Source organism: Mobula hypostoma, chromosome 15 (genome assembly GCF_963921235.1).
Source record: "Mobula hypostoma chromosome 15, sMobHyp1.1, whole genome shotgun sequence".
NCBI classification, from domain to species: Eukaryota; Metazoa; Chordata; class Chondrichthyes; order Myliobatiformes; family Myliobatidae; genus Mobula; species Mobula hypostoma.
Window position 1 is genome coordinate 62151403 of NC_086111.1, and position 23312 is coordinate 62174714.

Below are 23312 nucleotides of genomic sequence, written 5' to 3' on the forward strand. Positions count from 1 at the left end.
TATTTGAAGCAGGTAACTTTAGGTTTATCCAATGCAGGGGATTCTCTAATAACAAAAGTGCCTTGAGCATGTGTGCAAGTGAAGAAATAACTTGTCAAAGGAATTTTATTCCTTAAGCATTTTCAGAACAGGAGAAGCATGCAAAAATTTAATTAGGAGGCCACTTGAGTCTGATGTGTTGTGGAATAAAATTGAACGTAATGTAGTTCTTAATCCAGAGTTGCATTTTGTGCCTCTCTATATCCACCTCTGTAGCAGTCCCTAATTGAGTTTGTGCTGCTAGAGCTGTTCTCTATATCTTTGTTATCTTAAGACTGGATTATTCCAAAACATTTCAGGCCGACATAACTTGGAATACTCTCCATGAACAAACGAGTATGTAAAATTCTCATCAAGTTGTGCTCCAGGTTTCCGTTATGCCTCAGTTTTGGTCCTTTTTGACTTACGCTCGCTTGCATTCAGATCTCTCCATGGTCTTAAATGTGGAACATAGAACACAGTACAAGCCCTTCAGCCCCACAATGTTGTGCCAACTTTATGACTTCCTCTATATGATCTAATCTAAACCTTTCCTCCCCCATAACCCTCCATTTTTCTACTATCCATTTGCCTATCTAAGAGTTTTTTAAACACCCCGAATGCACTTGCCTCTATCACCACCCCGGCAGTGTGTTTCGCGCGCACGCCGCTTTCTGTGTAAATAGTAAACAACTTGCCTCTAACAACTCCCCTCCTATACTTCCCTCAAACCACCTTAAAATTGTGCTGCGTCATATCAGCCATTTGCGCCCTGGGTAAAAGTCTCTGGCTTTTCACTCAGTCTATACCTGTTATCATCTTATACACCTCTAACAAGTCGCCTCTCATCCTCCTTCACTCCAAAGAGAAAAGCCCTTGCTTTTCATTCCCTTCCTTTGCAATGTCCTCCAACTCCACAATCCTCAAGCATCTTCCCCTCCCCTACCAGTCCTGGTTTTGGAGAAGCCGGACTTTAATCATTCATCATTCTGCTGCTCTTTTTTTTTTGGCTGGTGGATGCTAAATACTCTCCCTAATCCCCTGAACCCATCTTGAGGTGCCTTGTAATATTTATCTCCCTCTTTGGCCATCTTTTTGGTGACTGGTTTTAAAAATTGCATTAGAAGTTTCAGTGTTGTGTTTCACTGATCTTGCTCTCTGAAGCATCTTGAAATGTTTTGCTGCATTGGAAATACTACTTTGGGGGTTCCCAACCTCGGGTCAATGAACCCCTTGCTTGATGGTATTGGTCCATGGGATAAAAAAACGTTGTGAGCCCCTGAGCTACATTAATACAAGCTGTAATTACTCTCCTGTCATATTCTGTTCTGAAGAATGTGCTGTCATTGGAGAGGGTTCAAAAGAGGTTCATGAAAATGAGGCAGGGATTGAAAGGCTTATCATATGAGCAGCAGTTGATGGCTCTAGGCCTGTACTCACTGGAATTCAGAAGGATGAAGGGGGATCTCATTGAATGTTGAAAGGCCTCGATAGTGCAGATGTGGGGCAAATATTTCCTCTGGTGGGCCAAGTCTAAGCCCACAGGACACAGCCTCAGAATAGAGGGATATCCTTTTAGAATGGAGATGAGGAGGAACTTCTTTAGCTAGAGAGTGGTGAATCTATGGAATTTGTCGCCACAGGCGGCTACGGAGGCCAAATTATTGGGTATGTTTAAAGAAGCGGTTGATAGGTTCTTGATTAGTCAGGGCATGAAAGGGTATGGGAAGAAGGCAGGAGACTGGGGCTGAGAGGGAAAATGAATCAGCCATGATGAAATGGTGGAGCAGACTCGATGGGCAAAATGGCCTAATTCTGTTCCTATATCTTACAGTCTTATATTATTTTTACTCTGTAATATATACACCATAAATTCAAGCTGTTGAGATTTATTGATTTATCTTCCTTGCTTCTTGTGTGAATGAAGAATATGACTCCTCTCCAGAAATGTGTTTTAATAGTAGCACCATTCAACATTGATAGTAACAAATAGCCCCAAGAACAGGGGTTCCCGACCTGGAGTTCACAGACCCCTCAGTTAATAGTAGGGGTCCATGACATAAAAAAGGTTGGTAACTCCTGTTCTAGGGGGAAAAGGCAACAGAATTTTTCTCATCACCAGCCTTAACCATGGATGTGAAATTGGCTTTGGTATCGAAGGTAAAGATTATAAAGTTTGGCTTTGTTTGACACATGTACATCGAAACATACTGTGAAATGTGTTGTTTTGCATCAGATCAAATTACTGAGGGCAGTCCACAAGTGTCACCATACTTCCAATGCCAACACTAACCCTAACTGTACATCTTTGGAAGGTGGGAGGAAGTCGGAAAACCCACAGTCACGGGCAGAACGTTCAGTCTCCTTACAGGCAGTGGAGGAAAGAGAATCCCGATCAGGGATCGCTGGTTCTGTGATGGAGTTTCACTGACCACTGTACTATCAAGTTGAATTTCATTACATTTCTTTACTCCGTTTTGTTTGTCTTTTGACCTGGAGTTCAGGTAGCAACAATTCTACTTACTACGGTTAGAAACTCAAGAATTTGTTGCTGAGTTAATTGGAGGAGAGGGTAAAAAGATACTTGTGCCGAACTTCCTTCCCTTCGAGTGCAAAGCCATGTTCTAGAACCTAGATACATTTAATTGGAGGTTTCCTTCCTTTGGCTGTTCTGCGGATTGGGGATGGGGGATTGGTGGTCTTCACAAGTCCCTCACACAGTGGAGCAGGCTGGCACTGCACCATTCTGACCTGGAACTTAATTCCGGTGTGAGTGGTCAAAAGACAGCTGGAATCCTACTCTGCGGTGTTGTCTAATGCTTGCCGTGATCATTAAGTGAGCAGATAAGATTGGCCGTTAGCTGTGAGTTGGAAGCGAACAGCTGTGCAAGCTGCCCTAAAATGAATCCGGGGAAGAGTTGTGTGCGAGTGTTTATCTCTTGATGCTGGGGAATTACTGTTGTCATTGTAATTTGATATACGGACTAGCGTTAAGCTGCCTGGCACAATATTAACAGACCCACAAATCTCTCTTGCGCATTCAACAACTGCTCTGAGTTTATTTAGATATTTAAGAATGATTATGTAAAAGAGACCACGGAGAGAGCACTGTTTTTTTTAACAGATTATCTGGGAACAGAGTGCACACTGATACAGCAGGTAGTGCTGTTGTCTCACAGTCCTGGCGACCCTGGTTCTGTCCTAATCTCCAGTGATCTTTGTGCAGATTTTGCACATTCTCCACAGACTGCCTGGATTTCCACCAGGTCTTCATATCTTCTGGGTCGGTATGGTAAATTGCCACTGTCAATTGCCCTTAGTGTGTAGGTAACATGCCATGGCTGTGGTAGAACCTGAGGGCAGGTTGATACAAGTGTTGAAAATAACAAAATGGGATTTGCGTAACTAGGAGCTAGAGAGTTGACAATGATTTGGGTGTGCTGTTGTTCGCCTCTCTGTCTTTGTCCAAACTTGCTCTCTTAAATCTAACTTATAAAATGAAGTTTCCAAATTAGACCTCCAAGACAGGAAGCAACGTAATGCTCTGTTGGCTGTAAATTATCCTGTGGGTTTATTTTCCAGTACATTTTTTGTACTTGGATTTTTGGAAGGCCTTTGACAAGGTGACATACATGAGGTTGCTTAACAAGTTAAGAGCCCATGGTATTACAGGAAGGATACTAGCATGGATAGAGCATTGGCTGATTGGCAGGAGGCAAAAGGTGGGAATAAAGGGAGCCTTTTCTGGTTGTCTGCCAGTGACTAATGGTGTTCCGCAGTGGTCTGTGTTGGGACAGCTGATTTGGATGACTGCATTGATCATTTTATGGTCAAGCTTGTGGATGATTTGAAGATAGATGGAGGGGCAGGTAGTTTTGAGGAAGTAGAGGGGCTACAAAAGGACTGAGATAGATTAGGAGAATGGGCGAAGAAGTAGCTGATAAAATACAGCGTCGGAGAGTGTATGGTCATGCACTTTGGTAGAACTAAAAGCGTAGACTATTTTCTAAACGGAGAGAAAATTTAAAAATCTGAGTTGCAGGATTCCTTGCTTATAAAACACTGCTGAAGTCTCACTTGGAGTATTGTGAGCAGTTTTGGGTCCATTATTTAAAAAAAAAAGGATGTGCTGACTTTCGAGAGGGTTCAAAGGAGCTTCATGAAAATGATTTCAGGGTTGTAAGGCTTGTCATATGAGGAGTGTGTGATGGCTCTGGGCCTGTAGTCACTAGAATTCAGAAGAATGAGGGTGATCCAATTGAAACCTATTCAATGTTGAAAGGCCTCAGTGGAGTGGATGTGGACAGGATGTTTCCTACAGTGGGAGAGTCTAAGACCAGCGGACAGGGCCTCAGAATAAAGGGGCATCCTTTTAGAATGGAGAAGAGAAGGAATTTTTTTAGCCAGGGAGTGGTGAATCTGTGGTGCTTGTTGCCACAGGGAGATGTGGAGGCCAAGTCATTGGGTATATTTAAGGCAGAGGTTGATAGATTTTTACTGAGATACAGCGTGGAATAGGCCCTTCCGGTACTTGAGCCACGCTGATAGCAATCCCCCTATTTAATCCGAGCCCAATCACGGGACAATTTACAGTGATTTACCAATTGGTACGTCTTTGGACAGTGCGAAGAAACCGGAGCACCTGGAGGAAGCCCACGGGGTCATGGGGAGAACATTCAAACTCCTTGCAGGCAGCGGCAGGAAATGAACCCGGGTCGCCTGTACTGTAACCACTACACCACCAAGATTCCCGATTAATCGTGGTATGAAGGGATAGGAGGAGAAGGCAGCAAATTGTGTCTGAGGGGGAAAGTGGATCAGCCAAGATGAAATGGCAGAGCAGACTTGATGGGCCAGACGGCCTAATTCTGCTCCTATATCTTATGGTCTTACGGTCTTTTCAGAATCTTTTTGCAAGAACATCAAAACAAAGGCGCAGAATACTTCGTCTCCTCAAAGTTGCATTCAATCTGGATTTGCAGTTCACCTCAGGCATTAGTTTTATAAACTGAGACTTCAGTCTGCCCAAAGTTTATAGGAAGCAATGAACAATTAGCGTTTGGATCTGTGCTGCAACTACCACATTGCCTCTTTGACCAAGAAGATTGAAGCAGACAGGGTTTAAATCAGCAAATGTAATCTGGAATAATTAAATTGATGTAAACTAAAAAGTAAAAGAGAAGGAAAATGGGGCAAAGAAGATGTAATAAAAGCTTTTAAAATTGTTTCTTTCTTTATAAAGTATCCAAAAACCTGTCAGAATGATTAAGACCCTCTATTTTACTGTGCCAGAAAGTCTGTAATTAAAACTTCTTTTGAAGAAGTACAAGATTCCCCCTGACTGCTCGGAACCTTTAGCCTAAAGGTGCATAATGTGATGGATCATTTGGCATGGCTTTGATGTCCTTAGCCATTCACTGAGAACTCACAGAAGCCTTGCATAAGAAGTGTCTCATCACACAGAACAAATCCAACATGGCCGTACAGCCATTTCATGCCCACTATGGAAGAGTCTGTGGTTCATAAGGTGGGCCTTCTCGGCCGCCTCTGAAGCCACAAAACCAGAATGAAAGCACATCATCCTCAGTCCCAAGGAGCTGCCAAAAAAGAGCTTGATTTGAGAAAACTTCACTTGCATGTGAGTAGACGTGCCACAACTACCTCTGGCATCATGTATTATGTAAGTAGGTTCTTGCTGTTTACGTGCAGGGGGAGTTTTCTTGGCTTGGAAGAATTATAATAGACAACTATGGGCACAGATTGTACAGGGACCTCTTATTTACTTCATGTATGGAAATTGCTTTGTGATCATCTCCTCGTCAACAGCACCGATTCTGAGGCCCGTGTTGGTCGGAGTCGACCATGGATATTGTGTCCTAGCGGTCTAGACACGCAAATCCAGGGGATTACAATATGGAGAGTAATGTGTTGCTAGGAGTTACCAGTCAGCGTTGAACTCAAGGTAGGGCTGCCTCAGGGACTCCAGCTCTGGATTTTTCCCTCGGGCGTTTACTCCCCGAGCCTTCCCTCCTTAGTGGGTATAACCGCAAGACCGCAGAGGCTTGAGACTTCCCAGACGAGCTGCCAGCTATGGCTGACGAACAGCATCTGCCTGAAGCGACTGGTTTTAAAGCACCAGTAACCCGCCTTTGTCCCTTCTCCTGTCAGTAGAAATGGTTCCACTGGGCTTAGTAGCTACGCCACACGTAAAAGCCAGGAATTGGACCTGGTCGTCAGAGGCTATTTGACGTTCGTGCCATTGGGAGCATTTAATAGGTAGTGGGAGCTCATCCCCATTACCATCCATGACTATACCAGCCTGAGGAACCAACAGCACCAATTATCTCACTGTTATTCCCATGTCATAAACTTGGGCGAGCATGTGTTTGACATATGCTTTTCACTCTCAGAAGGCACATTAAAGTGTTAGTTACAGAGAGGCAACCAGTTGAAACATTTTGTTGCACTTCTGGAGCTTTATTTAACTTTTGAAGAGTGCAGTGATCTGATAATCCTGTGTTGAAATGAGGTTATGGTGCCATAATTTACAGTCCCTTAACACAATTAACACCCCATTTCCCTCTTTCTGTAGAGGAGGTTGTGCCAAAAAAAAACAGTAGAACTTACTATTCACTTTAGTGTGTGTGTATGTGTAATGCCTCATGATTTAATTTTAAATGTTCTAGAGTAGATGCCTAAAGATAGAATTTTTCATTTAAATTGGTGGAGATTACAAGCTCCACCTTGTTTCCATCCAGGGGGTCAGTGTGGACATGGTGGAGGATTACAAATACCTGGGGATACGAATTGACAATAAACTGGACTGGTCAAAGAACACCGAGGCTGTCCACAAGAAGGGTCAGAGCTGTCTCTATTTCCTGAGGAGACTGAGGTCCTTCAACATCTGCCGGACGATGCTGAGGATGTTCTACAAGTCTGTGGTGGCCAGTGCGATCATGTTTGCTGTTGTGTGCTGGGGCAGCAGGCTGAGGGTAGCAGACACCAAAAGAATCAACAAACTCATTCGTAAGGCCAGTGATGTTGTGGGATGGAACTGGACTCTCTGACGGTGGTGTCTGAAAAGAGGATGCTGTCCAAGTTGCATGCCATCTTGGTCAATGTCTCCCATCCACTACATAATGTACTGGTTGGGCACAGGAGTACATTCAGCCAGAGACTCATTCCACCGAGATGCAACACAGAGCGTCATAGGAAGTCATTCCTGCCTGTGGCCATCAAACTTTACAACTCCTCCCTTGGAGGGTCAGACACCCTGAGCCAATAGGCTGGTCCTGGACTTATTTCCTGGCATAATTTACATATTACTATTTAACTATTTATGGTTTTATTACTATTTAATTATTTATGGTGGAACTGTAGCAAAAACCAATTTCCCCCGGGATCAATAAAGTATGACTATGACTATGACTATGACTATTTACATAGGGTGTAATGAGTGCAGGAAAGGAGAGTTGAGCCACAGGATGGGCTGCAGCTTTATTGGATGGATGGAAGAGGTTGGGAGGACACATGATCTGACAAGGACACTGTTTCTGTTTCCCATGAGAACCTTCGATCAGATTGGTGCAGCTGTACCACATCTTGGCTGGACTGAAAACATGGGCTGATTATCAGACAGTGACAGTGCCACGTGGCAAGCACGAAGTGAAACGCTCTTTTTCAGGGACTAAAAGTGGCAGGTTTTGAAGAAACACCTATAAAGCTGAGGAACTCAGCAGGTCAGGCAGCCTCTGTGGAAGGAAGTAAACAGTCAACACTTCGGGCCGAGACCCTTCACCAGGTCCGGAAAGTAAGGGGGCAGAAGCCAGAAGAGGAAGGAAGATGTGGGGAGGGGAAGAAGCACACGCTGGCAAGTTGATAGGTGAGGGGGTGAGTGGGGGGGGGGAGGAATGAAGTACGAAGCTGGGAGGTGATAGATGGAAGAGGTAAAAGCCTGAAGAAGAAAGAATCTGATAGGAGAGGACAGTGGAGCATGGAAGAGGGGGAAGGAGGACGGGCACCAGAGAGAGGTGATGGACAGCTGAGAAGAAAAAAGAAGGGATGAGAGGGAAGCTAGAATGGGGAATAGAAAAAGAAAGAGAAGGGGGAAAGGGGGAGAAATTACTAGAAATTTGAGAAATTGATGTTTAAATATATGAAGAAAATACTGTGTCCGGTGCTCCCGGTGCGGCCTTCTGTATATTGGCGAGACCCAATGCAGGCTGGGAGACCGTTTCACTGAATGCCTACGCACTGTCCGCCAGAGAAAGCAGGATCTCCCAGTGGCCACACATTTTAATTCCACGTCCCATTCCCATTCTGATATGTCTATCCATGGCCTCCTCTACTGTCAAGATGAAGCCACACTCAGGTTGGAGGAACAACACCTTATATTCCATCTGGGTAACAACTTGATGGCATGAACATTGACTTCTATAACCTCCGTTAATGTCCCCCCTCCCCTTCATACCCCATCATTTATTTAATTATTTCCCCCTTTTTTTTCCTCTCTCTTTTTTCTCCCTCTGTCCCTCTCACTATAACTCCTTGCCTGCTGTCCATCCTCTGGGCTCCCCTCCCCCTTTCTTTCTCCCTAGGCTTCCCATCCCATGATCCCCTCCCTTCTCCAGCCTTGTATCCCTTTTGCCAATCAACTTTCCAGCTCTTGGCTCCATCCCTCCCCCTCCTGTCTTCTCCTATCATTTTGGATCTCCCCCTCCCCCTCCCATTTTCAAATCTCTTACTATCTCTTCTTTCAGTTAGTTCTGACGAAGGTTCTCGGCCCGAAACATCAACTGTACCTCTTCCTATAGATGCTGCCTGGCCTGCTGCGTTCACCAGCATTTTTTGTGTGTGTGTGTTTCTTGAATTTCCAGCATCTGCAGATTTTCTCGTGTTTGCGTTAAGAAAAAACTATTTTGTTCTGGAAGTGACACCTTTTGTTGTATAATACAATATTATTTTGACCATAAATTTTGCTTTGTACACAGTGTGGAATCCATGTTGACTAAAGAATGGTAAACATCTTCCCTGGGACTTCTTTGCTACTATGCTGACTTCTGTAAACTCTTTGACATTTGTATCTTCTTTTTTAGTATCAGTTCACTGCACGGTAGGGGGATAGAGTAGCTGTCTCTGCAATCTGGGGGAAAAGGGAGGCAGAACCACTTTCAAATCTCAAGAGCCTTAAGAAATCTTCTAATGAGAATGTCAATCAATAGCGAGTTGTGAAGAAAGTTCCAGACACAAAGTGCTTTTTATTCAATACTTAAAATTAAATGCTCATGATGTACAAGTCTTGTAATATTGATGCTGATAACAATCCAGTGCCCTTCATCGAGGATGTTTACAGACTGCTGTCTGGAGTGTATTTATAAATATCGGGACCTTTGTTACCAAAGCAAATGCTGAACAGGTCAGGCAGCTCCTGTGAAGGTAGAAAAAAAGGCTTATCTACTGACTGTTTCCAGCATGTTTCATTTGTATTTAGATCTGTTTGTCCAGGACCTTAGCTCTAAATTTGCTCATATTTAACCTCAGAGGTTGCTCCTTTGAAGGACCACATGAAGCTCTTAAGTCAATTTTCCTGCAGTTATTCACCAAAGTTCCTTTGTACCTTGTTGTCTCTTCCAATTAAAAAGACTAGGGCTCATGGCATTTCCTCCATTGCAGCTTTCCCTCCTTATCACACACTATCTTGATGAGGAAATTGATCATGGGTAATTCATAAACACAAGAAATTCTGCAGATGTTGGAAATCCAGGGTAGCGCAGAAAATAGTGGAGGAACTGAGCGGGTCAGCATGGCTTTGTGGAACACCTTCACTCCGTGCACAACAAGCAGGATTTCCCAGTGGCCAATCTCCTTAATTCCAATCCCCATTGCCATTCCGCCATGTTGTTCCATGGCCTCCTCTACAGGCCACTGTCAGTTTGGAGGAGCAATACCTCATATTCCATCTGCCTAACCTCCAACCTGATGGCATGAACATCAATTCCTCTAAATTCTGGTTCCTGCGTCCTCTCTTTTTCCATTTCCCATTCCGGCTCGCTCTTATCTAGTCGCTTCTCACCTGCCTATAACCTCTGTCTGTTGTCCCTCCTCCTTCACTTTCTCCCATGATCTACTCTCCTCTCTTATCTGATTGCTTCTTCACATCTTTACCTTTTCCACCTACCCCTGTCAGCTTCTCACTTCATTTCCCCCCACCCACTTACCTTCCCTCTTCACTTGGTTTCACTTATCACCTTCTAGCTTGTACTCTTTCCTCTCCCAATCGCCTTTGTATTCTGGCTTCCTCAGCCTTCCTATCCAGTCCTGATGAAGAGTCTCGGCCCGAAACATGGCTCTTTATTTCCCTGCATCCTTGCCTGTCTGCATTTTGTGTGCAGACAATTAATCTTTTCTTAATCTGGATCTTGGAGTAAAGCAATTATTCACAAGCAATTAATTGGTAGTAATTGAAACCAAGCCATAGAGACATAAAATAGGGTAGATGACCAAAGGTTTGTAGAAATGTTCAAGCCTTAGGCAGAACAAACCACAACCATCATACTGCAACGCTTCACCGTCCACTTTCTGAAACCCAGCCTCTAGAGGGATAATCAGCTACTTTCAGATTAGGGAGGGAATAGTTTTGCTGACCTTTTCCTGCATTTTTTGAGGGGGTGGTGTGATTGGTGCTGAATGGCGTTAAGGTCGGCTGGGCGGTACTGCATAGGATCGAAGTAAGCTCAGAGAGTTGTAAACTTAATCAGCTCCACCATGAGCACTGGACTCTGTAGTATCCAGGACAGCGTCAAGAAGGGATGTCTCAAAAAGGTAGCATCCATTAAGTACCCCCATCACCTAGGTTATGTTTTGTTCTCATTGCTGCCATCAGGAAGGAGTACAGGAATGTGAAAGCCCATAATCAACGGTACAGAGCAGCTTCTTCCCCTCTGCCATCCAATTTCTCAATGGACATTGAACCCATGAACCCGACATCACTACTTTTTTATTTCTATTGGATTTGTGGATACTATAAAGAGAGTGCAGATGAGACTTACAAGGACATTGCCTGGATTGGAGGGCATACCTTTTGAGAAGAGGTTAAGTGAATTTGGCCTTTCCTCCTCGGAGCGACAGAGGATGAGAGGTGACCTGATAGAGGTTTATAAGATGATGAGGGGCATTGACCATGTGGATAGCGAGAGGCTTTTCCCCAGGGCTGAATTGGCTAGCACGAGGGGGCATAGTTTTAAGGTGCTTGGAAATGGGTACTGAGGGGATGTCAGGGGTAAGTTTTTCACACAGAGAGTGGCGGGTGTGTGGAATGCACTGCCAGTGGCGGTGGTGGAAGTGGATACAATAGAGTCTTTAAGAGCCTCTTAGGTAGGTACATGGATCTAAGAATAGAGGGCTATGCGCTAGGGAAAATTTGGGCCGTTTCTAGAGTAGGTTGCACGGTTGGCACAATATTGTGGGCCGAGGAACCCGTGATGTGCTCTAGTTTTCTATGTTCTATGTTATATTATTGCACTTAGTTATTTAACTTAACTGTGTGTATGTGTATACAGACACACAAACATATATTAAATATATAAAAACTGTAAATATATATACTTACTGTAATTCAGTTTTTCCCCCTCTTTTATTATGTATTGTAATGTACGCTGCTGCAAAGGCAACAAATTTCACAATATGTGCCGGTGATACTGATATTGATTCTGATTCTGATTCACCTGCCCTTGATATCTCCGCCGACACCTGTTGCTTCGAGGCACGGTGCACGAACAGAATTTAGTTTGATAGGCAGCATTTACTGGCAGAGTAAACACGGCAAACTGGTGGGTGAGGAGGCTGAAAACTCAGGTTGCTTTCTCTGCATCCGCCGAGGCCCCGCGGAGACTTGACAGAGGGTTATGAAATTCTGAGAGGCATGGATAGGCGCCCGCTACCTTTCTCCCAGGGTCAAAATGTCTAATCCAGAGGCCCTGCATTCAAGGTGAGATGGGAGACGATCAGTTAAGATGTGCAGGGGAAGTTTTTATGTCACGATTGATTGGTGCCTAGAAGGAACTGCTGAGCGTGGTGGTGGTCGATACAATGGATGTATCTATTAGGCTCTTAGATAAACACGCAAATGTGCAGAGAATGGAGGGATTTTGAGCACGTGCAGGCAGGTGGGATTAAGTACCACTTGCTTAGTGAGTTTAGCGCATTATGGATGGAAGGACCCTGCTTCTGTCCTGTAAGAGGAAGAAGAGCTCTTGACAGGATCAACGTACAGCCAGGGTGTTCAGGAAGCAACTTGACCTCAGGGACATCACTGGAGATCCACACATCGGAGGTGACATCATTAAATTGCAGTGCAGGTGTCCGCCAAGGTGATCGCAGCAGTGACCTTCTACGTGTTTGGCTGTTTGCCGGCTGGAAATTTTGTTAATCTCTCTCAATTTCTCACTGAAGGTACCCAAATGCACTGTCCGAGAGAGTCAATTGCATCTCAGTACTTCCTACCAATGAGAGAGCATTGTGAGGAGTGCAGATGTGGCTGGGTTGAGTTCTCCGATCTTGGTGATTTACTTGCTAACGCTTTGTCGGCATGCGAGGAGTCAGTGCACTGTTGATTGTAGTGTGAACTCTGAATGTGTGGACTTTATATACCTTTCACTCAGCTGATCGGTCGCCATTTTGGAAAGTGGATTGTGACGCGGGGAGGAAATCTGGTTGCGTGGCGGACTTTGTGCGTTGTGGTCCGGAATTGTGCCTGCATCAGTTCATAACTAGGATCAAGGCCTGTGTGTTTGTTTACAGGATTGTTCACGGAAAACCACCCTTCTAGGAGCTCTCTGCGTGCCGCGTGTTTGCATGCGCCTTGACTTTCACTGCTGCCCCGTTAATTTTGTGCCCCTCTCCATCTTCATGAGCAGAGCCTGGGGAGAGTTGGTCGTGCTGCTTTACAGCCAGTTGCTGGTCACGGATCCTTGTGGGTATTTTATTCTCAGTTTGGTCAACATGATCTTTGCTGCAGTCCCCGCATTGGATTTTATAGACCACATTGGTTTTGTCCAATAACTTGGTTTGTTCTTTTGGTCTGCAAAGTACTTCTTGTTTTACTAAATTTTAAAATAACATCCACCAAAACTAAGTTAATTTAAGATGTTTACCACCTTGCTCAGCCCTTGCAATGCTCCCCAGTCCCAGCAACCGTTCAACAGTTGACGTTGCACGCTCCTTCTCCGGGACACCCAGACGTGAATGTAACCTCGGACAAAAGGAGAGAGGTTGTCTCTGAAGGACCTTTAGTGGCTGCTGTCAGGACCTTTGGATGGCCAGATCCAGGAGCAGAGTGACTGGGAGGACCTCGGTTTGACTTGATCCTCTCTGGGTCCGGATAGCGACAAGTATGCTGAGTTAACACTGAACCGAAAGGAATTAAATTCCCTTGATACCGAGATGATGCCTGATCCATCACGTTAGGATCCGCATCCTAACGTGATGGCTTTGTGGCCAAGTTTACAGATGACACAAAGATAGATGAACGTCTAGGTAGTGTTGAGGAAATAGGGAGAAGGACTTCAAATGAATGTTCAGCAAACTCAGAAATCAGATGTGCAAAGAGACTTGGGCTAGTGCAGGATTCCCTAAAGGTTAACTTGCAGGATGAGTTGGTGGAAAGGAATGTTGTGTATTTAATATTTCAGTAATATTTGAGTAATATTGTAACTATATTGATTGATTAATCATTGTTTGTTTAAATGATTCATTATGGGCTATACGTAAACATACGTAAATGGCATACGTCATTCCACCACCACATCATATGGAGGCGCCTCACTTAAAGTAAAAACAGTTAGACTCATTTTCCAGACTCCCTTGTTTTTCTTCCAATTGGTTTTATGTTTAGAGTTACAAACCATAAGGAAGACAAATACAATGTTAACATTCATTTTGAGAGTACTAGGATATAGGCAAGGATGTAATGCTGAGAGTTTGAAGGATTTGTCAGAATACTAGGAATATTGTGAGCATTTTTAGGCCCCTAATCTTAGAAAGGATGTGTTGGCATTGGAGAGGGCCCAGAGGGGGTTCATGAGAATGATACTGGAATGAAACGTGCATTTCATGGCTGTGGGCCTGTACTCGCTGGAGTTCTGAAGAATATTGGGGGATCTCATTGAAACCCATCGAATATTGAAAGGCCGAGATAGTGTGGATGTGGAAAGGCTGTTTCCTATAGTGGGGGAGTCTAGGACCAGAGGGCCCAGCCTCAGAACGGAAAGACATTCCTTTAGAACAGGGGTGAAGAGGATTTTTTTTTTAAGCCAGGGGGTGGTGAATCTGTGAAATTCTTTCCCACAGATTGCTATGGAAGCTAAGCCATTGGGTACATTTAAAGCAGATGTTGAATCAGAATCAGGTTTATAGGTTGATTAGTAAGGACATCAAAGGCTATGGGGAGAAGGCAGCAGAGTGGCGTTGAGAGGGATCAACCATGATGGAATGGCGGAGCAGACTCGATGGGCTGAATGGCCTAATTCTGCCCCGATATCTTATTCTCTTTTAACTTCCAAATTCTCTCATACTGCATCAGTCCTCTGTGTCAACTGGACTTGATTGAGTCTGATAAGCACGAGGTTTACAACTGGATAGGGTTGCCAACAAGCAAGGGCAGATGATGAGCAGGGTTTTTGGTGGTCTGGTTGTAAGTGGAGACCATGTTTGTTCCTCTACCTCCAAATCTGACCAACTGTATAATTGCAGACCCTGGGAGTTCAACAGGCCAAACTGTCCTGTTTAACTGTGGGCATTAGTGAGAAGACGTTAAATTAATAGATAAAGAAAACACAGAAACTGCCATGATCCATTTCCGTAATCTGAGCATCCACAGTCAACTATAAGCTGGCCGGTGGTGTAGTGGCATCAGTGCTGGACTTCGAGGCGAATGGTCCCGAGTTCGAATCTGGCTGGCCCCTTGCACACCTTTCATCTCTACTGGGTTTAGCATCGAGCTAGCAACTCGGCTTTGTAAAAAAGAGTTAAATGTTATGGAAACCATAATGATGCCACCTGATGCACCACAAGGTGTGGAAAGGAACAATAGCAGCAATATGACCATTAAAGCCTAACGGAACTTGCTAGGCCATTCAAGAAAAGAGATGCATAAAAGAGGTACTTATGGACTCGGTGAAGGGTTTTGGGCCGGAACATCGACTGTTTACTCTTTTTCCATCAATGCTGCCTGGCCTGCTGAGTTCCTCCTGCATTTCGTGTGTGTTACATACTTCAGAAGGACTACTTTCCACAATGTTTGAAAAGAAAACACTCCCTTAATTCAGGAGGATGAATATGCATCTTCCTTGTTCACTCTCAAACACAGATGTCGTTAGCTGTAAATCATAAACACGAGAGATTCTGCTGATGCTGGAAATCCAGAGCAACACACACGAAATGCTGGAGGAACTCGGTAGGTCAGGCGGCATCTATAGACAGGAATAAACCGTGGGCATTTTGGGATGAGACCCTTCGACTCTTTAATCCCCCCTATGTATGCTGCCTGATTTACTGAGTTCCTCGGCCATTTTGTGTGTGTATTTTACAGTGTCACCTTTATCTGGGGAGTCGAGACCTGTACACAGGCCCGTCTCTATCGAGAGTGAAATCTGGGAGGGAGGCTGGTGCAAGAGCAATAGTTCCAATAATCTCCATAGCGCCTGTAACAGCCCTTTAAAGGAGCTCTTGACTGAAGCAAGAGACAGACTTCAGAGCATTTATGTACAGAGGGTCCACAGCTCAGCAAAGTTCAAGACCCCCACCACTAGGCTTAGGAACAGTTATTCCCCCCTCAACCATCAGGCTTTTGAACCAGAGGGGATAACTTCACTTGCTCTATCTCTGAACTGTTTCCAGAAACCGTAGACTCACTTTCAAGAATTCTTCATCTCAAGTTCTCAATATTTATTGCTTGCTTATTTATTTATTTATTTATTTATTTATTTATCATTTTCTCTTTCTTTTTGTATTTGCACAGTTTATTTACTTTATTTTGCAGATTGGTCGTTGTCCATCCTGTTGGGCGCGGTCTTTCATTGATTCTATTGTGTTTATTGTACTGACTGTGATTGTCCACAAAAAAATGAATCTCATGGCTGTATATGATATAATATATATACTTAGATAATAAATTTCAAATGATTCAAAATACATTTATTATCAAAGCTTATAGAAATTATACAACCTTGAGATTTGCCTGCTTACAGGCAGCCACAAAGCAAGAAACCAGCAAGAACCCAATTTAAAAAAAGAAAGACCAACACCCAATGCAAAGAGAAAGAGAAAAAAAAGCACAAACTATGCAAACAATAAAAGCAAGCAACAGCATTCCGAACCAAATTAAGTCCATAGACCCGTATCTCTGGAACAGACGGAGTAGGCCCAAAGCCTTGGTCTCAGTTCATTACATATAATTCATCATTTGCCATGAATCTTGAACTTTGAACAGCTTCCTTGATGTTGCAGCACAGGTGACAATCTCAAAGTAAGATGTCAGCTATTTAGAAATGAGGGAAAAAAAATGTTTTGCACTTTTGGAATTTTCTGCCACTTAAACCTGTCACTGAGTATATTCAGCTCAGTTTTTTTAATTTTAAAAGAATTGACGAATGTGAAGATAGTGACTGAGGGTGAAGTTGGGTTTTGAATCTTGGTGAACAGACGACCAAGTTAGAATTGCACAGTTATGAAACCAAAAATTAAAGCTGTAAATCTAAAACGAAAACAGAAAATGCTGAGAATACTCAGCAGGTCATGCTGTGTCTGTGAGAAGAGAAAGGGAGTTGGTGTTTCAGAAGGAAGGCATTTTGTCAGAACTGAAACGGAAAGAGATTCAGCTTGTAGAGCTGCAGGGAGAGTATCCCTGAGAGGATCAAACCAGGGGTTAAACTGTTAATGAGGTTATCTGGCTAATCAGTGAATGGCACCCGGCGGGGGGTGAGAATCGAGACAAAAGAACGTAACAAAAATCTGTCCTTCATCTGTGATGTTGACTCAGGATGTTATTTTTTCCTTCCAGTTTTTTTCCCTATCCAGTTGCCAAGAATACACCCAGAGTGATCTGCTAACTTCAGGCTAACACTATAGTGTGTTTGACAGCAGCCAGGCTCTGGCTACATCCTTGGACCATGAGGCCCTCCCAGACATCCCACCCTGCAAAAACTCATTTCAGGGAGGTAGCACCATCAAGTTGCGGGAGACTCCCGGAACTTCCTGGAGAGGTGGGATGCCTGCAATAGAGTAGCTCCTGAGAGGCTAGCCAGCTAGTTTAAATAACGTTAGCTACGCTAATGAACGAATGACACCTGTTAAACTCACCTCAACATGTCTTTTACAGTCTTAACCCACTGTGGGCAATAGAAAAGTCACTGTTGCAAACAGTGCAGCGAGCAACACCATCATTATTTTGACCCCTATTAGGCAGGGGTTCACTTTAGGGTAGTCTGGGATGATGTACGTTTTATATTTTCTCTTTTTGGAACACTCTGCCATGGCGCACTCTCGCTTTCTCTCTCTCTCGCGTGCACGTTTTCTCTCTCATGGTCGCTCGCGCGCTCTGTCTTGCTTTCTTTCTCTCGCTCTCGCGCGCGCTCTCAAAAAACGGATTTCCGTGATATTGGATATAATTTGCGGGCATCAGGGAGCCACTATTAATATGCAGGAGACTCCCGGAACTTCCGGGAGAGCTGGGATGTCTGCCCTCCTGTCTCAGGATGGTTCCCTTTCCACTCTAATATATTCTCTGGGACTGCTGATGTTTGCCTATTTGTTTTGGTCATCTCTGCACACTTAATCCAGACTTGCTGAGATTAATTTCTGTTTCTGAGAGACAGAGAGTTCCACATGTACATTTTCCCTTGCAGTGTAATTGTACTGATGTGTACTGCGCTCCTTTGCTCAATTATGCTTGCAGGTGTCATGAACGATATTTTTGCCAGTAGCACACATTTCTACTGTTGTCCCTGTCCGGCTCGTCTTGTTTTCCTCGGAGTGGGATACCATCTAATCATCAGAGGGCAGCTCTTCCTACTGCTGCCTGCACCAGTGCAGCTCTTTTAAATACTGAGTGGCGCCCAAGAGCTTGGCTGTGCTTTTATTGATAAAGGAGTAGAATTAGGCAGAGGAGTCATTGGATAGCTGATTCAGGGTGATTCACGATTAAAAATAAAACTTTCTTGGCGTAAGAGAGCAGAATTGTCACTGCAGGGCCGTGCACTTCATTGCATGTCAAGGAACTCTGGATGACAAGCTGGCAAAGGAAGTGCTTAACGAATCTCCAGAAGGAATTTCCCATTCCCCCTTCTGACTCAAACATAGCTTTCTAAAATGGTGATCTGGAGCGGGCGATAAAGAAACAAAGTGGTCTTAGCAGGCTGTCGGCAGTGGTTGCATCTCAGAGCCAATCGCAAATGAATGTGAGGAAAGGCTGCCTGTCTTTAACTGGCTGGTACCCAAGGGGTGCTGTAGCAGGCGTGGCTAACCCTTGTCATTTGAGTGCTGTTGAACAGGGAGTGAACGTGTCTGTGCAGCGGCCAGTCCTACTAGTGCTTAAAGATTCTGGGAACGCTGACTTATCTTGACGGCAAATAGCCCGGTTGCATTTTTCATCAACGGGAGAAAACCGTATTGATCTGATATACTGATGCTTCCTCATTTTAACGAGCTTTGCGTGACCTCGGAGACTGCTGAACATCTGCTGTGAACACAAAGGGATTCCAGATCCTGAGTCAGCCTGGATTCAAGATGAGTTTTAGGTAAGTTTGAACTGGCCTTTTGCATCTTGTGTGTAAATTGAAACAGCACGCCTTTAGCTGACAAAGGACTGACTGTGTTTGAGAGTAATGCTAAGGCAGCCGGCAGGCAATTCTGTCTGTGACTTCCTGCGATAGGGGATCACTACTCTTGAAGCTGCAACCTTTAACCAGGAAACACAGAGTTAAGCTGCTGTGTTAATATTTTCCTTGCCTTTCTTTTGCCAGGAAACTCCATCAGCGTACTTTACTGAATTTGTGTTCTGAGATAGATGGCAGAACTGAGAACCTGAATAGTTTCATATCTTTTGCTATCTGATTCTCGTATAACTCCACACTCGGCCGGGGAATAAGATTGTCTGCACGTGGGAATGTAGTCTTTACTTCAGAATTTCCATTGTTTCACAGTTCACGTCCAGAGTTCTTTTCCTGCCTATTCTGAGCATCTGAGAACATTGGTGATTTGATTGTTCAACATACACAAAGGAAATCAGCCCCCTCACCCAAAGGGGTGCAATGGCATGCCGGTTGACATTCTGGGCTAGTTTCCAAGTGCCAGAGTTAAAAAACTGGGAGTGCAATTTCAAATGCCTCCATGGCAGCTGCGGAAATTAAATTCAAATATTTAAATAAATCTGCAATTTAGAAGTTAGTGTCAGCAGTAGTGACCATGAAACTATAAGGATGTTGTTTTAAAAAAACGTCTGCTGTGTCTATCCTACATATAACTCCATTCTTGCCATTATGGTTGAAGAGTAACCATTCACTGAAATGTTCACTGGGTTCATAGGGATGGGAATTAAATGCAGGTTGTTAGTAACGTCAACATTTTGTGCACGAGTAGAATAATTGTGCAGAACAAGGTTTTGAGCGGCTGCTACGAGTCTGGTTTTGCTTAATTTTCAGTAAGTTCTGAGTTTCAGCTCTGCTGTGGGATCTGGGCATTTAATGTAAATTGACACACCCATGTTGTACTGAGGAGGTGCCTTATGTTGAAGGTAGCATCCTACAGATGGGAAATTAAACTGAGTCGGTGAGTGTTTGTTCCACCGGGTCAGCGCATGGTGAGAGCCAGTGACTTTGTTCGTGTTCTGAAGCTGAACACAGCAACAACCTCATACTCAATGTCAGCAGGACCATGGAGCTGGTGATTCGCTTCAGGAGGAGGTCCTCGTAAGAGGACGAGTCGTGGAGCGAGTCAGCAACTTTAAATTCCTTGATCTTATAATTTCAGAGGATCTATCCTGGGCCCAGCACTTAAGTGCAATTACAGCAGACATCCCACCTCTCCCGGGAGTTCCGGTAGGCTCCCGCACATCGATAGCGGCTCCCTGATGCCTGCAAATTATATACAATATCCTGGAAATCGATTTTTTTAGAGAGGGAGAGGGAAAAAAAAGAAAGAAAGAAAATAAATGAATCCTGCTTGATCTCTCTTTGTGCTAAGTAGACCTATCAGTTTTCTCTGTGGGCGGGCTTTGCAGTCGACCTCTCTCTCTCTTTTCCATAGTCCATCAGTTCAGTTACTGCCGTCTGTAATGATGCTGAAATCATCCGGATGACTGTTGGTGATGAAGTACAAAAGCCTGGCGAAGAAATTCCCAAGGCTGCCGGTGACAACCTGACTACGCAAGGCTGTCTTGTACGGGCAGGGCGCGTTGGCGTCTTAAAGGGGATTAGAGCTGGGTTTAAATTGGAATGAAATTCCAAAATCATCCGCTAAGACATCTTTAAAAATGCGCTCACAGCAAGCAAATTCTTCGAGGGTTTTTTCCTGAAACACTTTCACTTACAGGTACATCGAAGCCCACGATGGGCTGGGTTTAAGCACAGCCGTTTTCAGCGGAAAAAACGATTTTAATAAATACCCAGCCTTCACCGAGGTCTCATCATTAGGACAGCAAACTGTTTACCTGTGCTGCAAACTTTATATGCATTTTGAATGACACTTTATTAAATAATGTGGTAATATATTGTTTTACGTGGTGTGCGTGATATATGTATTGTGGCTACACCGTGGTCCTGACAGAGGTTGTTTTGTTTGTGGACAATCAGCCAGATGACAATAAACTTGAACTTGAAGATACAGAACTTCTAAATCACTCATTTAAAACCCCCCATTTCGATGTAAAAAATTAAGTTCTGATCCCAACTATTGCCGGGGGGTGGGGTGGTGGGGATGTGTGTGTGAGAGACTACAGACGTATATGCGATCGGACGTTGTCCGAATGGACGTTAAGCGGCGCACACCTGTAATAAGGATACACCTTATGCTTTTATTTCTTTTAGGGACCACAACATATTAGGGAGGCTAAGCGCAGGGAAGGCTGCTCAAGTATTTCACAGTTCTTTTCAGCAGAAAACCAAAGTCTGACAGAGAAGGTCACTAGAGCTGAGGTGTACTTTACATCTTTCAGCGTTGAGCATAACCTGCCATTCCAGGTGTGTAAGCACACAGGCAAGCTATTCAGGAAAATGTTTCCTGATTCAGAAATAGCAAAAAACTATGCCTGCTCATCAACCAAGACAGCAGCTATTGTGAACATGGCACATTAAGACAGAATTCAGAAGTCAGCTGTCTCACAAAACACTTGTGAATCTGATGTCTTGCAAAATTAACAAATTCATTGACACAGACTGCTATGAGGTTGAGATTTCCAGTTCAGACCTCCCTGAAATGAGCTTTTGCAGGGTGGGATGTCTGTTACAGAGAAGGCATGGGAGCGCCTCGACTTCCTTAGGAATTCACGGAGATGCTGCGTGACATCTAAAACTTTGACAAATTTCTTTAGATGTGTGGTGGAGTGTACGTTGACTGGCTGCATCGCAGCCTGGTGTGGAAACACCAAAACCCTTCAATGAAAAATCCTACACAAAGTAGTAGATATAGCCCAGTCCATCAAGGGGATAACTTTCCCCACCATTGAGCACGTGTGCATGAGGCATCGTTGCAGGAAAGCAGCATCCATCATCAGGGACCCCCACCACCCAGGCCATGCTCTCTTCTCGCCACTGCCATCAGGAAGAAGATCCAGGAGCCTCAGGACTCACATCACCAGGTTCAGGCAAAATTATCACCCCGCAACCATCAAAAGGAGTAACTTCACCCAACTTCACTTGCCTCATTATTGAAATGTTCCCACAACCTATAGACTCATTTTCAAGGACTCTTCATCTCATGTTCCTGATATTTATTTTTTATTATTATTTATTTCTTTTTGTATTTGTACAGTTGGTTGTCTTTTGTGCACTGGTTGAACACCCAACTTGGTGTGGTCTTTCATTGATTCTATAGTTATTATTTTACTGTGGATTTATTGAGCATGCCCATAAGAAAATGAATCACAGGATTGTATATGGTGACAACAAATTTACTTTGAACTTATAAGCTTTGGCCAGTATGTCTCTGCTAGATGTATGCTCTCAAAAATAGTTTCTTTTCGAAGTTCTTGGGATTAAGAAAATCGATTGTAAAGTTTGACTGCATAAAAAAACCTCCTCCTTTGAGTATTTTTGAGAGACATTTCCAAAATTCTTTTGCCTTTACAAGATGAACCTAATAAACTCAGGAGTCCTGAGAATAATAATCAAGTCAGATGTTGGTTCCCCAGGATGATGAGGAATGGGTTAGTGTGGTGTCCTGAAACTTTGCTTAATTGTTTATGGTGGTAAATAATTTAGCTGAATTTCTTTTTGTGAATAAGTTTTAACTGTTTTTACACATCACCTAGGAGATCATTTTGGTCGGGAGGATGAAAATTACTTTTGACAATGTGCTGTTATATTGATGGGCCTGACTTTTGGTCATTTCTGGGAACTAATTGTGGGCACGTGGCCAAGTGGTTAAGGCATTGGACTAGCGACCTGAAGGTCGTGAGTTCAAGCCCCAGCCAAGGCGACGTGTTGTATCCTTGAGCAAGGCACTTAATCACACATTGCTCTGCGACGACACTGGTGCCAAACTGTATGGGTCCTAATGCCTTTCCCTTGGGCAACATTGGTGTCGTGGAGAGGGGAGACTTGCAGCATGGGCAATTGCTGGTCTTCCATACCACCTTGCCCAGGCCTGCGCCCTGGAGAGTGAAGACTTTCCAGGCGCAGATCCATGGTCTCGCAAGACTAACAGATGCCTTTATTATGGGAACTAATTATCAATGCCAACTGTCTGTCTGCGGGGAAGCATTTTATTAGGGATCCTGTCACCCACCCTTACAACCAAAAATAATGATCTTATTTTATTTATCACAATTACTTTGAAACATATCTGAAATACGTAATTTACCTTAATAACCTGCAGTTAACGAATGACACAACATCAGATTGAACTGAACTTGCCTGGACTGTTTCGATAACTTTATGGTTTGGTGTTTTATATTCTATGTTGTTCACTCATTTTTCTTTGCTGTTTGTGCGATTTGTTCTTTTTTTGTGCGTTGGCGGTTTGATGTTTTTTCCTTGAATGGGTTCCATGTTTTTTTTTTGTTTTGTGGCTGTCTGTGGGATGAT

The 23312-nt window shown here is 43.9% G+C and overlaps 1 protein-coding gene across 2 annotated transcripts in view; it reads left to right on the forward strand.

Annotated features, from left to right (window-relative positions):
* LOC134356925 (protein shisa-5-like) overlaps positions 1-23312 on the forward strand; it is a 107692-nt gene that overhangs the window by 15143 nt on the left and 69237 nt on the right. The window contains exon 1 of one of the 2 annotated variants that reach the window (XM_063068177.1): positions 18406-18809. The exons of the other annotated variant lie outside the window; for it this stretch is intronic. Coding sequence (XP_062924247.1) covers positions 18799-18809 — 11 coding nt within the window. The 5' untranslated portion in view covers positions 18406-18798. Of the gene's footprint in view, positions 1-18405; positions 18810-23312 lie in introns of those variants that run through there. 2 annotated transcript variants of the gene reach the window in all.